General features: G+C 34.3%; 1 protein-coding gene across 1 annotated transcript in view; it reads right to left on the bottom strand.

Moving 5' to 3' along the window:
• Window positions 1–16795, bottom strand: part of LOC150098323 (medium-chain specific acyl-CoA dehydrogenase, mitochondrial-like) — a 179341-nt gene that overhangs the window by 66566 nt on the left and 95980 nt on the right. Inside the window, exon 10 of the mRNA XM_090405826.1 lies at window positions 9215–9283. Coding sequence (XP_090261952.1) covers window positions 9215–9283 — 69 coding nt within the window. The remainder of the gene's footprint in view (window positions 1–9214; window positions 9284–16795) is intronic.

Raw genomic sequence — 16795 nt, 5'->3', positions numbered from 1 at the left:
GATGCTGAAAAGTACATTCCTTAAATTGAAGAATTGAAAACTGAATTTGAAAAAAGATTTTCTGATTTCAACCGGTTTGAAAATGAATTATTATTCAGTTCACTTTTTTTTAATTAATATTGAAAATGTTGGCAAAAAATTACAAATGGAAGTAATTGAACTCCAGTGCAATACTGAACTAAAAAATAAATATATAATGAAGTTGGATTACCAAATTTTTATAAATACCTCGGCAGTAAATATCTCAAATATAAAATTTGAGCAAAAATGTTGTCAATCTTTGGTATGTACGTGAGAAATTATTTTCAATTATGAAATTTAATAAGTCAAAGTTCTGCTTACGGATACAAGATTCTAGATTAAATGCAATATATCATATTGCAACACGAAACAAAAAAGCAGATATTGACAAGTTAGTGCAGAAGAAAAGATGTCAGGTTTCAGGATCAAAATCAAATTAAAAAAAGAACTCATAGATAAAAATCTATTTTTGTAAGTCAAAATTATGTATTTAAATAATTTTCTTACAAAGATGAATAAAATGTAATTGAACTTACATTTTCTAACTCGTTATATTTTTAAAATTTAAAAATAGTTATAAATTTAAATGGTGGTGTAACTGTTTATGTAAGTCGTAAAGCAACAACAGGGCTTCGTTAGAGCCTTTCTTTTTTTAGTTTATGTTTTGGTTCACAGAATAATTGAATACGGCCCACGTCTGATATACATCTAAATGACTGGCCCTTTGCTGTGTTTCAGTTTGAAACCCCTGATTTAGACAAATTCATTTGGTTTATTGCATTCAAAATTTCTTTTATTAAAAGATGGTGTGTTTTCTTTTTCTGTCTCTTCATTTGTGTTTTTCCAGTCTTCTTCCTTCTTGAAAAGTATCTGGTAGTATTCCTTCCAAATTTTTTTGTCTCTTGAATTGTTCTAGTTTCAATATTATTTTTGTCCTCATTTTTACTGGTCTGTTTTGGAGAGTTTTTGTTAATTCTTTTATAATTTTATAAACAGTCTTGCTATCATTCTTTTTAATGGCTTCACATATTTTTGCTTTTCTTCGAATCAAGCAGTTCTGGAAGATCTGCATATTCTATGCATTTTGTTTTTCAGTCTTTTATGATGTTGCTTGTTTTCTTCTGTATTTTCTCTGTTCATAATATTTTTTGCAGCTCTTGTTTCTTCTTTTAAGGTTTCCAAAATTTCTATGGTTATCTACTCATTATTTGCTTTAATTATTGTACCAAGTGTATTCTTGCAGCATTTACCATAACTACTCTGCTCTGTTTCTGTGTGTTTTCTACACTGATGAAGATTATTTTCTTTAACTCTGTTTCTGCAGTTGTTTCATATAGCTATATCTTTCAGTTTTGTTATGTTAACGGTATTGCTTAGGGGTCTTTGGTTTGCTATTTTTAAATTAATTTTTGCAGCTAGTAATTCATGGTCTGAGTTAAAAGCTGGTTTCTTTAGTGTTCTTAAGTTCTGGATTGAGGATTTCCAGTTATTTTTGAGAATACTAATCAATACAATTTTTAATTACACCATATGGTCTATGGAAAAATATGGTGTTTGAGATTAATACTCATCTTTACAGAATTCCAGGAGTCTTTTGCCTCCTATTTCTCTCATCCACTTCAAATTTGTTGATCACATCTTTCATGATTTGTGTAAAGCTTCTGACTTCAGCATTGATGTTTCCCATCACTATTAGGATGTCCTTTGTTTTTTTTCTCTCAATAAAGTCCTATAGTTTCTGATAGAAAGTATGTAATAATTCTTCATCTTTATGCGACTGATCTGGAACATAAATTTGGATAATTTTGAAAAAAAAAAAAAAATTATTTTCCTTATAATCTAATTGTTATCATTCTTGGACCATGTGGTTTCTATGGTTAAGATAGAATTTTGCAAGTGATATTGTGACTCCCTCTCTGTGGATGTTATCTTTTCTTCCTGAGTAAAATAATCTTCAATTCTTAAGATTCACTACACCTTCTCTTGGCCAGCGTGTTTTGCCAATACCTATTATATTTCACTCGATCCTCTCTATTTCTTCCTCCATTAGTTTGGTCTTTCTTGGTTTAAGAGTCCTTATATTCAAGGTCAGGAGATGGATTATTTTTTGAGCTGACCACATAGCATATTTCACAACTATTTACTGTGATCTAAAAACAGTCACATTGGCTGCTCTGAACTTGGTAGCATTATTCTAGCACTCTATCCATAGGGAGGGTTTTGGAAATCTTAATGCAGCCAGTTTTCCACTCTGCTGCAATTGCCTTCTAGCTTCAGCTGAGCATGGTGGGAGAGAAGGCAGACTCACACTGCAAGAGATGAAAAAAATTAAGATAAGAAAGATTCCCCACTAGCTGCCCCCCGAATACTCTAATAGCATTGGAGAGAAGGAACAAGAACAGAAGAACGAACGGGCAGGGACCAGTCTTTAGATAATATAATAGATGTATATTACATGAAGTAAGGCAAAGCTAAATTTTATTTTCAATTAATTTATACAATGTAAAAAAATTTAAAACACAATGCAAACAAAAAGTAACAAAAGAAAAGTTTATTTATTATTAATTACATTTAACAAAAAATATGTGAAAAATTAAAATTCTGAATGAGAAGTACAAAAAGATTTTAATTCAATTTTTCATTGCAAAATAAGTTTTTAAAAAGATAGAGCATTTAAGCTCCAATCAATCAGCATCCTATTTTATTGACAAACTGCCACTGAAAATATTGTTTCACATTCCGTACTACTTGGCTTAATTGTCGATAATGCATTGTATAATAGTTTCTAAATTTGTAAGTTAAAAATTTTTATTCTATAAAACTTTCCATTATATAATTGCAAAATTCAATAGGCCAGACCGTAATATTCCAGATGTCTGGAATAAGTCTGTCATAGTCTTTACAGGTAACAGATTGATTTGGAGGAAAATTGTCGATAGGAAGTTAGTGGTTATATAAATTTTTCATTTAGTACAGTAGTATCTCGCTAATCCGAACCTCTTTAGTCCGAACCCTCCAGTAATCCAAACTGCGGTTTGAAAGGAAAAAAAAAAAGTTTTATTTATTATGTATTATTGTTTTGTGTACTATTATTTTTATTCAATAATTATTATTTTAACTATTATTATTTATTTTATTATTATTACAGTACAGTATTTTTTTCATACCATTGATTGTATGGTTACACTGTAGGCCTACTTTGATTTATTGTGTGTTCACGTTTACTTTTTTATACTGTACAGTATGTACTGTATTGTCGGCAAGAATCACTGCTGTCGAGCGTCATGAAAAAACTGTGGCCTTCTAGAATTTACGAAGATAACTACGGTGATACACAAAAAGCAGAAATTCAAAACGTGCATAATTTGGTTTGAATTATAAATCCAAATGTTGAAATTTCACAAACAGATGTTACGGAATGGATTACAGGTAGAATTGAAAGTGAATTTGAAATCAAATCAGATGCTGAAATTATAAATATAACGCTACAGAATGAATTAGCAGACATTGATGACGAAAAAGAATTTGAAGAAAAAAAAAAGTAAAACACGAAGAAGCAGTCCATAGTTTTAATATGCATATAGAATAGGCTAAGCAGAATGATACGCCTTTCCAAAATTTTACTACTAATGCAGCTCTGAGAAGAAGCATATGAAAAAAGTTTAGCTTCCAAGAAGCAAAAGAAAATCAGTGACTTTTTTTACATAGAAATAAAAAAAACTTTTTTTTTGTATTATTTTGTGAAACTTTTTTGTGGGGTGCTGAAGGGTCAAAGCTGTATAACGGAGAGGAGACCTCCACATAGCCTTTAAAGGAATGCGGAGAACCGACCAGGGCTTCTGACCTTATGTCCAATCCTCACCTTCTCGTGGTGCACCCTGTTGGGTATCTACTCGGATACTGAACGAACGAGGATGGGCTGGCAATTTGGGATTTAGCCAACCAAATTGTATTCTTATTGGTTAAACCAAAATAAAAAATGATGGTACAACATGACAAAATTCTATGCCGGATGGGGCGTCGCCTGGTTAAACAAGGCCCCCGTTGTTTTTGCCAGGGAACCAGGACGAACAGCGAAAAGTCAGCTACTGGAACAAATCTGAAAACAAACCCCAACTCAACATCACCAGAGTTAAAGATCAGTACTATCAACGTAAGAAGCCTGAATGGCAAAGAAATGGAGCTAGCTGAGGAATTAGATAAGTACCAGATCGACATAATAGGGGTGACTGAAACAAAAAAGACAAAAACTGGTGAGATCTTTCTGAGCAATAAATACAAAATGTTATATTCAGGCAATGACAATCAAGGAAAAGAAGGAGTAGCCATAGTATTCAACACAAAATACGAGGCTAATCTTCTTGAATGGCAGTCAGTCTCAAGTAGAGTAATGTGGACAAATATGAGAATGGGGAACTGGACAATGAGACTTATTTGTGCCTATCATCCCCCAGAAGGTTCTACTAAGATAGAAGTGGAGGAATTTTTTGAGGCTTTAGAAAAAGCAACTGACACAATGAAAAAGGAAAAGTTGGTCCTTGTTTGGGATCTAAATAGCAAAGTAGGAAATGATTGTGAGACATACAAAAATATTTTGGGAAAATTTGGAGAAAAGAGCAAAGCTAATAATAATGGCAAATATCTGTTGGATTTCTGCTCAGGACATGGACTGGTTATTACTAACACCATGTTCCAACATAAAAATGTGCAAAAATTCACATGGATAGAAGAGGCTAGGAATAAGAAAAGTCTCATTGACTATGTTATTGTTGATAGTGATGTTTTCTCCCTGGTGCAGGACAACAGAGTGTACAGAGGATTTGAAATTGGAAGTGATCACTATTTAGTCTTGAGCAGGATAAAATTGAATTTCATATTGAAAAGAATAACATGTAAAAAAGTTTTAAAGCGAATAAAAGTTGAGCAGCTCTCAGATGTGAACTATAGACTAAAATACACAAAGATTATTGAAGAAAAAATGAAAGAGTTTGAGAACAGGAATCAAACCTTGGAGATTCAGTGGCAAACTCTGAAGAAAACATTGATTGATTCTGCCAGAGAGGCATGTGGTGAGGTTGTCTGCAAGGATAAAAAAATCAGAACTCCCTGGTGGACACAGGAAGTTAAAGAGGCAGTGAAGGAAAAGAAGAAAGCAAATCAAAAGTTCCTATCAAATAAGTCAGCTTGTGCTCTTAGAGAATATAGAGACAAATGCAAGAATGCTAAACACTGTATAAAACTAGCTAAACAAAAGTCATGGGAGGACTTTGGCAAGAATATAGAAAATAAATATCAAGAAGGTGGCAAAATGTTCTGGAGGTTGTTGAAGAAGCTTAGGAATGGAGGAAAGAGTGCTGTAAAAAGAATTAGAGATGACAAAGGTGACATGAAAACTGGAGAAAAAGATATCCTTGAAGTATGGAGTAATTACTTTGAAAAACTGCTAAATGAAACAAGCAGTGATGACAGCACAGTGATTAAAAACACTGACCAGGCATGCAGGCAGGAATACATATCCATACTTGAAGCAGAAAAAGCCATCAAAGGCTTGAAATGTGGAAAGACAGCTGGAGTAGCTTTTCATTTTTTTTTTTTTTTTTTCTGACTTAGCGCCAGATTGCTTTGCATTGGGTTCAATGCCTGACTTGTTTTTTACTATCATGTTCAAAGCGGACACGGAGAGTCCAAGATCTTATGCTAAATGCACACGTGTTCCAGCATGCCAATTTACACGTCGCAAAATTGCCATCTTTTCTTCTACCGAAATACATTTTCTGTCTTTTTTCTCCATGTTACTAACATCGATAATCTACCACCGCAAAGCAACTTTCACACGCTAAATTAAGTTGCAGAAATTCTGCAATATTAATTCATACTGTGATTGAAAAATCATGGTATCGCTCATCACTACAGTACTGCTGCATACACGCAAATCACCGTGACGGCGGAAATGAAACTATAGCCGAAAGCAACGCACCTGAGAACAGAAATGCACAGATTTCCGCTGAAATCGATTCGAAAATCGGTATTGCCACTGAGAAAAAAAACGCAAATCACAGGAAATAATGTCCACGTCAAGTTGTTAATGGCGGGAAAACAATACATCGTGAGAATAGGTCTTAAAACAGGACCAACAGAAAATGACAAATTGCGGGAACGTAAAAACGGGGTTTTACCGTATATATACAGGGTGTTCGGGATAAATTTGACAGTTTCGTAAGGAAAAAGAAAATCTTCTTTGTATCTATTAAATTTAATGAATTGACAAAAAAACATTACAGGCAGAGTTAATTACAATACTATCAACAAGATTTACTCAAAATAACCACCATTAGCATCGATCACAGCTTCAATTCTGCTTCGGAACCTCGAACAAGCTGATGCTACAGTCTCCCTGGGAAGGGCCGCAAAAACTGTTTTAATTTTATCCATTAACTGGGCTTTTGTATTACTGGAAGTGCGATTGGTGTCTTTTTCAACTGCGCCCCATACAAAATAATCCATGGGGTTAAGGTCTGGGGAGTTTGGAGGCCAAACATTTGGACTGGTGAAGTCGTAGAAATTTTCAGACAACCATTTTTGACTTTTCCCAGAGGTGTGGCAAGGGGCCGAATCCTGCTGCCATACATACGGCCTACCATTGCCTACCCTTGTTATCCAGGGCTTGACTACAGTTAGCAACTCCACGAACAAAGCCCGAATTCCAATGCCAGGGTTCTTCAACACCTGTTCCTGCAGATTTGCGAGGAATTCTGCTGTACGAACGCAATCAGATCGTCTGCTAGGGATCTTTCTTCTTGCTACATCCTCGTAGTCACCATTGCAAGTCTCTAGTTCATGCCTGATTGTTTTTACTGTATTCAGGGAGCATTGGGCAGCAGTCGTAATATCCTTATTTTGATGGCGGGCACGAATCATCATGATACAAGTTATTCTCTTCCATGATTCAGGTGGGTTCCAGCTATCCATCCTTTCTGACATCTTGTATGTGAATGAAGAAGGGTCCAAACTTTTAAATGAAGAGAAGTGTGTGTTAATACATGTAACTTACGGAAAAATATAATTAATTATAAATATGTCAAATTTATCCCGAACACCCTGTATATAAAAAAAAAAATCAGCTAACGCCTTTTTATTCCCGTATATACAGGAGTAGGCGAGGCCATTTAGCCCTATCTAACTTTTGGAGACTGAGTGGGCAGTTCAATCTCCACTGGTACCCAATCAGAGACAGATGGCCCAAGGCTATCAGTAATTAAGCGGTACGCAGTGAAGAGAGACGGTTCAAATGTGCCGCCATCTCGTGGTCTCTAACCCTAACACAATATATTTTTTAATGTCTGAAATAATGTGGGTTCTACGGTCGATTTTCTTGAGTTTACAGGACGAAAAACCCGAGTTTCCGGGAGGAAAAACCTGCTTGCCCGTGCCAGAGATCGACTAACTCGGGAACCAGTCGAAAAAAGCTTAGAAAAATTTCCTCTAGTTGCCGACTAGACTCGAAACCAAGACTTCCTTCGTGCGGCCTAGCGCGGTGGTGTGCAAACGCCACATCCACTGAGCTACACAGGCTCGTATATATATATATATATATATATATAAGACAAAACTGAATGTGAGAATTATAGAAGAACATGAGTGTTCCAGGTAATATTTATGCAAGCATGCTCGAGTAGAGGCTAAGGAAGAAAAAAAGAAACTTGAACAAGTAGGAGTCAGGCAGAATAGGCTGCAGGATCAGATTTTCACTTTATAATAAATATCACAAGGACCAGTACTTAAGTTTTGTGGATCTGGAAAACGCATACAACAAGGTGCCAAGAGAAAATGAAAACTTGTTTGAAATGCTACAATTATATCGCACAAATGGAACATTATACACAGAGCAATATGTAAACTATATTTAAGTCTAAGCCAGGAGTTAGAATTGAAGGGAGTGCAGAAAGGCAGTTTGATGTAAAATGCAAGAAAAAGGTATTCTATCTCCATGCTTATCATCTACATGGATCACATGACAGAAAACAGCATTATGCCTGATATCAAAATTGGAGATGTTAATCTCAGCTCTTTATACAGATGTTATACTACTGAATAAATCCAGCACAGGTCTTCAAGATCTCTGGAATCAGGAAGTAGTGGAAAGGATCTAGGCAACTGACTGAGTTGGTGACAGGTCTGTGGAATGTACCCTGTGAGGATGGATTGAAGGTAAGTGGGTTACGAAGTTTAATCGATAGGTTGGAAATAGGGGACATGTCAGAAACCTTGACTGACATGAAAGAAATTTTTTAACACATGATAAATAGAGATTAGGGGGTAAACCTTGGAAGTTGTGCAAGAGTGGTTAGTAAGGGTGTGGACATTTTATATATATATATATATATATATATATATATATTTTTTTTTTTTTTTTTTTTGCTTGAAGAGTGGTAAATGAAAAAAATGGATTGCCAGAAGTAGTTGTGAATATTCAACAATAAATGGGTTTAAAGACAATATGATAGGCATTATTAAGTGAGTTTCTTGCGAGCAGTCTCTTCTAAACTCCATGAAGATACCCACGTAATAATACTAAACATTTCTAATACTATGCTAAAGACATTTCAGCTATTCAGACAATTTTTAGTGAAGATGGCAAATTAAATATAGAAAGAGACAACAGAATTAGCAAAGTTAGTATGGTAGAGAGTCAATTGAATTTATAGCAGAATAAGAGAAGAGAGAGAGAGCCAAAACATTAAAGTGGCAGAAAACAGTGTTCAAGCCAATTTTAACTTATGGATTGAAGAGCTGGGCTAGAAATAAAACACTTGATCAAAGACTGGAGAATCAGATAAGTTGACGGAAAGGAAAGGAAAACAGATGGTATCAATGGCAGAAAGAATCATTAAAAATGAAAGTATTAGGAATTAATTTGACATTATTAACATTCAAGAATATGTGAACAATGCTAATCTAAGGTGATCACTTAAACAAAATGGGAGACAAAAGGTTAGCAAACTAGTATTTGATGACATGATGGTAGGAAAACTTGCATATGAAGTTTCTATTTTTTTTTTGCAGTGTTTGGCCATTACTTTATATCTGAATTAAAAACACAATGAGACTATATTTGATTCTTGAATGCAGTTGTATTTGTTTAAGATCAGGCAATTATGATATGAATATAAAAATCAGAAATTTCCATACATACTGAAGCTCGGGTCTTATCGAAGGCACCCATTGCTATCTTGAATCCTACACCAGGTGTTGCTAACACATTCTGTTCCAGAGAGAAAAAAATTAAGGAATATGTCAAAAATAATTATAACACTTTCAATTACAGAGTATCTTATTTAGATATGTTCTCCTAGATTATGTTAAAATTTTTTTTATAAATATACAGATAAAAATAAATCTTAGTCTACCTGTGGTATGACATACTCTAGGTTTACCAACCTCTTGATGGGAGTCATAAAAAGTATGCCAAGTAGCGAACACAACCCATGAAAATCAGAAAAGGTGTATGAAATATTTGCCATAACTGCAATGTAACTCTAAAGAACTTTTAAGCATGGATATCCTAATTATCCAAATGATGGTAGATAAAGCCAGGATACTATATGATTATTTTGAAGCAATATAGATACTTCAGCAGAAATCACATGCTGCTGGCAGTCATCTGTCATACTACCTCCCCTGATGCCTATGAAATCCTTGATAGCCTAGGACCAGTCAGTGACAGTAAGGTTGGAGATCGACTACTCTCAATCTTCAAAAAGTTAAGTCTGATATGGTTGAAGATACCCTCATAAGGAATTAAAGGTTACTTTAAAAACTAACCAGTAATCATAATCGTATATATACACACATATGGATTATAATAATCTCAAAACATGTCAACATCTAAACAGTCAAAACCCTAAAATACATTTTACATTGGAAAAAGAATCAAATGACTGCCTGCCAATGCTCATCAAACTATTTATAGAAAACTATCTCTCTCTCTCTTTCTCTCTCTCTCACTCACACACACACACACACACACACACACACACACACACACACACACACACACACACAGCTATATCTTCGCCCAGTTTGATAATAGGGGATTCTCAAAATATTAATTCAAAGCCAGGGTTATTCGTTCTAATGATGTGGATCTTGCCATAGAACTCCTTTGGCAAACTTTAAGACAAATGGCTATGACTCATAAAACAGGTAAAATACTAAATTCTCCCCAACACACAAGACCAAAGCATTACTATTCCTATCCCATATATTCATGGTACATCTGAACAGATAGCTAAAGTTCCATCTAAATAAGCCCAATACCACATTCAAACAACACTTATCTGATCTGCTCACCTAGACAAACTCCACTATTAGATCCCAGAGTGTATGTGCCTCATGACAATAACTTGGCTACACAGACAAAATGTGCTATACAGAAGTTACTGTCAGTCTATTTTTAAAATCAGCATCAGCAATGATCTCAAACCTCAACAAGAACGGCTGCATTAATTCACCTAAAATTTGGAAGGCAGTCTCCTTAAAATCCACTCAAACAACTGTTGAAAAATACCTATTTATATGTTACTGGATGTTAAGTGTTATGACTTCAGGTTTTTTGTTTGTTATAATTATTATCTCCTGCAATCATTGTTGTGTACTGTGACTAGTAACACTCTGAGGATACTGGTTAAAATGGCCAGTAAAATATTAGCAAATTAACTTTATTTTGGTGTTATGTAATATCATTTAAGCATGATAAATAATTTCCAACACCTAAGCCTGTTAATGCAAGGTTAACTTTATGGACAAGCTTATAAGAGATATCATTATGAATGGTTTCATTATCAACATGTGTGTGTAGAGTGAGTTTGATGGTAGAAAAGAATTGTATAGTTGTAGAGTAGGTGCCCTCCCTTGATGAATCTTTGGACTCCGAGGTGTCATGAAATAATAATAATAATAATAAAAGTGGTTTGAACTTGAAGGGATCTGACATCAGGAGCCTGGAGAAAGTATTTCTTGAATGAGACCTAAAGGAGAAACTTGCCCATCCAGATAAGCACATTGAGGATGTAAGTATAAGAAAATGGCAAAAAGTAACTTATGTCTATACACAAATGCTGAGAGAATTTAGGAACAAAGGATTTGGGTTTGTTGCTTTGGTGAATATATTGTGGCCAACCATTGTGCATTAGTGAAATCTTGCTATTTAAGTCAGATGTAGTAATTGGAATTGAGTGCAAAGGATATAGTATTTTTAGAAAGGACAAAGATACAGGTACTACTAATTATATCAGATGATTTGAGTACAATTAGAAAAGATATTTATGAAAGAGTAATAATATTTCTTAACAAACAAGTAATCATAATGGGTAACTTAAATTATACAAATGTTGATTGGTTAGCAGAGAAAATTCATGTGAAGAATGAAAGGGAATTTATTACCAGCTGCAATACAGCTTTCTCGAGCAGCTTGTGAAATAAGCACTTCAAAGCCAGAGTGTTAGATTAAATCATAGCATCAGAACGAGACTCAGTTAAGGATGTGACTATTATACCACCAGTTGGTAACTGTGATCATGTTGTACTGACCTCGGAAGTAGCTAAGTATTGTATATGAATATTCAAACTAGGAGAGATCACATACTATAAAGTTGGAAAATATGACAACCTCAGACAATACTATCTTTGGTCCTATAGTATCAGTTACTGAAGGAGAAAAATATTAACAGTGAAATGGAAGCTTTGAAATGATGCTTAAATACTGCAAGATCTGAATGCATCCCTATGGTTCAAAGAAGAAATAGTGGGAATGAAATGAATATCCAGCAAACCATAGTCTTGCCTCTTCTCTTGCAAAAAGAAATCTCAGCTCACATTCCCTTATCACCAGACAAGACCAGATTTTTTCTGTTTGGACTAACATTCACTTTCAGCCTCTCTTGGCACAAAGATGTTTAAGATGCTATTTTACACCCAACCAACTCTTAATATACAAATCCCAAAACCATCCATGCTCAGAATACTATGCTCACATGCTTGGGTTGGAGCACTTAAAACTCCTCTAAAAATTCTTGATGCCATCCAGAGGAGAGCAATTTAGCTCATAGATGATCCATCCCTCTCTTACAGACCTCCTTTAATTTCTATCTCCCAGTGTTTCAGCTCTATGTCTATTCTACAAGTACTTCAATGGTCGTTGCTTCACTGAACTGGCATCCATCATTCCTCCACTTTCTGTTTCACCTGTTAATACAAGAGCAGCAGCTGCCTAGCACCCCCTTAACTGTGCAACTGCAAACAGCTTGCTTTTCTTCTTAATGTTTCATTCCATTTACTTCTGTGCTCTGGAAAACAGTTAACTACAAGAAGTATTTTCAAACAGCTACAACCCGAAACTCAAAAATAAAAATAAAAAGTCAAATTTCTGACTCCTTACCTGCACCCCAGACACAGTTATGATGTGCTTATAGGTCCATCAGCTTCTTGTATACAGAATCAATAAATATATACACACATATATAAAATTCCAGATTATCTAACTCTTAGCTCACCTGTGATACTGTATGCAATACATTCATTATAACTAAGTAATGAATTCTTCCACTTATGTCTCTATTTTTAGATCAATTGTATGAAATAGATTTGCACCTTTTGTAGGTAGTGTACACAAAATCTATTAGATCCTCTGAGGATTATTTTTTTTTTATATTCATTTTCTAGTGTATAAATCATCATTATTGTAATTTGTGCACATAGATAATAACAACAAAAATCATAGCATTAGCCAAGGCAGTGATTAAGAATAATTTGAATTTCTGAGCACTTTCATGTAGTTACAAGTTTTTAATGCAATACTTGCATGAAAGAGTAAAGCATAATGGAAATGATTTTCTTGATTTTCAAAATCCAGACAGATTATGTGGCTCAGAATTTCTAGCTATAAAAATCAACCAATATGTGATGATCATGCAGAACCCATCATCTCATCTGCATGATGATTAACATTACTTTCAAATCAACCAAATCATACTTAATATCCAGTCATCTTGGTATGCCTTGCAACAAGCTCATAACTAATTTTCATCATAATCATCATCAAATTCCTGATATATAGCCTCAAGGGGTGTACAGGATACGATAGTACTATATGAAAAATTTACATCATTACTAACTTCCTATCTACAATTTTCCTCCAAATCAGTCTGTTAAATGTCAAGACTCCAATATTATCAGGTGTTGGATCCTACTTCTTCTCAATCTATACTTTGGATCCGACATGATTACTATTACAATGTTCTTAGCTAATTGATAAGTTGTAAGTTGATTCTAATTCAAATATAAAGAAAATTTATATTTAAAGACTGCGCCACTTTATATCTGAATTAGTTCAAGAATTGAAGATAAACCAACTCTCAACTACCCTTCCTTTATATGTTGTTACTATATATACTGGCCGAGTATATTTAACTTACTTAATTTACCCGCTTTAGTTCGAATATTTTATAAACGGTGCAGTAAAAGAGATTCAGGCAAAACACAACCTTGATTAACAAAAACAAACATTTAATTTTAGAATCACAAATTTTACACTTAAGTTCAAATCAGTAATTAAGATATCACAAACATTTTATCTTCTCTGATAAGTTCAATCATACAGACTCAGACAAAGGTAAATCTGTTATCTCTATAATACAGTCTTCTCACAGTTCCTTAAGTTCCAAAATACAATAAAAATTGCAGTAACACCTCTTCACAAACAAACATCTTTAATTTTACACTTCAGCTAATTCTCCGCAAAAGTTACTGTTAGTATAGGGAAATTCTAGGATGAAACTCACACACTTCTCTCTACAGGAATATTAATGGTTGGAATAATCTTACCGATAATCTTCTTTCTTCATCAACTTACACACAAACACTTTTTATAACCGTAAACATTTTAAACAGTATTCAGCACTCATTAAAATAAATCTTCTAATCAATAACTGAATTAATCATCAGTCACAATACACATAAACAAATGTTCTTGCATGAAGTACTACTGATCACTCATGAATTAAGGCAATATACATTAATTCCTTATCTTGAGGTTTTATATGCACAGTTGTTCATTCCTCCTGCATTCAAATAATTCTTTAGGCACTATAATTCTAAACACAGCTAACAGTAAACTTCAACTTTACAGCCTCTACTATTCTCTAGTAACTTCGTGCTTTGCTTCAAGGTTCCGTATGTCCTTGAAAGGTCGGCGCTGAAATTAAATCTCAACTCAAGTATCGCTAGTCTATTTAATAGTCTCTCAGCTGTTTTCCGTAGCTATAATTGTTATTCTACAACTTATTAGTTAACTGCTTCTAGACTAGTAGACTTAAATTAGCTGTTTGAGTGACTTGCCGACTCTCTAATATCGCACTCTGATTCCCCGAATGCTGAATACTCCGATTTCAACCGAATGCCAATTCTCTCTCTCTGTGTTTCCTATCTATCTCCTTCTCTCTCACCTTCTCTCTTAATATTTTCAGTGTTCCTCGCTTATATATCCGTTCTTCCCGCCTAAATTGTTCTCGTAATCTCTTTAACTAAAACTCCTTTCAATAAACTTTCAACATTCTCCTCACGCACTGTTCCAAACTCGCGCTCGCTCACTTACATACGTTTCCAACAAAATAAAACATAATAAAATTGAGCTATTGCATAACGTTAAACTTCCACAAATAGGAATAAATAGAGAATATTTACATTTCAATTAATTTGCAGTTAAATTATCAAATACAAGTGCTTATAATATTAATATAGTAATAAATAAAATAGCTTAATATTTAATAGAGTCTTTTCATTATTAATACATATATCTTTGATTAATTAATTAAATATCAGATAAAATTAAAGGTAGTTATATGAATATTAAATTGTAAAATAAGTTGTTTGCATTAAATAATATTTACAAGTCTAGCCTTTGTGATGGAAGATCATGTTGGATTCTGAAGCAATAATAATTACTTAAATCTCTATATATTCAGAATTCAACTCAGGTCTTATATTTCTGTCTTCTAAGGCACTTTTTACTGTATCGATCCACCTATATCTTGGTCTTCCTCTGTTTTTTTTTTCCCTGCTAACCTCACAGAGAACACTTGTTTTGCTAATCTTTCTTTTCCCATTCTGTTTAAGTGATCATATCACCTGAGATTAGCTCTGCTAACACATTCCTGGATGATAACAATGTCAAGTTCTTTCCTAATATCCTCCTTTTTAATATGCTATTGCACTGATGCCATCTTTCATGCCCCTAATCTTTCTCAGGACTCTCATATCTGCCATCTCTAGTCTTTGGTCAAGTGTTTACTTCTACCCAACTCTCAGATCCATTAGTTAAAATTGGTTTGAAAACTGTCTTGTATACAGCTAATTTCTCTCTTATTCTATATAAATTTATTCAGTTGACTTCCTACCATACCAGCTTTGTTGATACTGTTATCATCAAATTCCTGCCATGTACACTCAAGGGGTGTACAGGATATGATAGTACTATATGAAAAAAAATTACATCATTACTAACTTCCTATCTACAATTTTCCTCCAAATCTGTCTGTTACTTGTCAAGACTCCAACATTATCAGATCTTATATTTCTATAGTCCAAGGCATTTTGTACCGTATCAATCCACTTATATCTTGGTCTTCCTCTGGGTCGTTTTGCTGCCAACATGGCAGAGAACACTTGTTTTGCTAATCTTTCTTCACCCATTCTATTTAAGTGACCGTACCACCTGAGATTAGCTCTGCTAACGCATTCCTGGATGCTGACAATCTCAAGTTCTTTCCTAATATCCTCGTTTTTAATATGATATTGCCATTGATGCCATCTGTTTTTATAATAATCTTTCTCAGGACTCTCATATCTGCTCTCTTACACAATTTCAAGCTTTCCTTCCACAATTCTTCTTAACCGTTTCTCAAGTATACTTGCATAGATCTTGCCAGAAACACTCAGCAGGGAAATACCTCTGTAATTCTCACATTCAGTGTTATTTCCCTTTTTATATATGGGTACTATGAGCTCTACTCCAATCATCAGGAATTCAACCCTCTGTCCAGGCTTTCTGAACTATACAGTGCAGCCACTGTAAGACTTTTATACCATCATACTTCAGCATTTCTGGTCGAATATCATCTACTCCTGCTGCCTTTCCACATTCCAAGCCTTTCATAACTTTTTCTGCTTCAAGTATGGATATGTATTCGTGACTGCATGCCTGGTCAGTGTTTTTTACCACTGTGCTGTCATCATTGCTTGTTTCATTTAGCAGTTTTTCAAAGTAATTACTCCATACTTCAAGGATATCTTTTTCTCCTGTTTTCATGTCACCTTTATCAACACTTTTTCCTCCATTCCTAAGCTTCTTCAACAACCTCCAGAATATTTTGCCACCTTCTTGATATTTATTTTCTATATTCTTGCCAAAGTCCTCCCATGACTTTTGTTTAGCTAGTTTTACACAGTGTTTAGCATTCTTGCATTTGTCTCTGTATTCACTAAGAGCACAAGCTGACTTATTTGCCAGGAACTTTTGATATGTTCAAAAGTTCCTGGCAAATAAGTCAGCTTTCTGGCAAGTTTCCTTTGCTGCCTCTTTAACTTCTTGTGTCCATCATGGAATTCTAATTTTTCTATCCTTGCAGGCAACTTCACCACATGCCTCTCTAGCTGAATCAATCAGGGGTTTCTTCAAGGCTTGCCACTGACTCTCCAAGATTTGATTCCTGTTCTCAAA

This window comes from Typopeltis vanoorti, chromosome 15, assembly GCF_054136105.1.
Source record: "Typopeltis vanoorti isolate ZY-2024b chromosome 15, IOZ_Tvanoo_1.0, whole genome shotgun sequence".
Classification (NCBI taxonomy): domain Eukaryota; kingdom Metazoa; phylum Arthropoda; class Arachnida; order Uropygi; family Thelyphonidae; genus Typopeltis; species Typopeltis vanoorti.
Note: the sequence above shows the minus strand (reverse complement) of the source record. Positions and strands in the feature narration are given on the sequence as shown.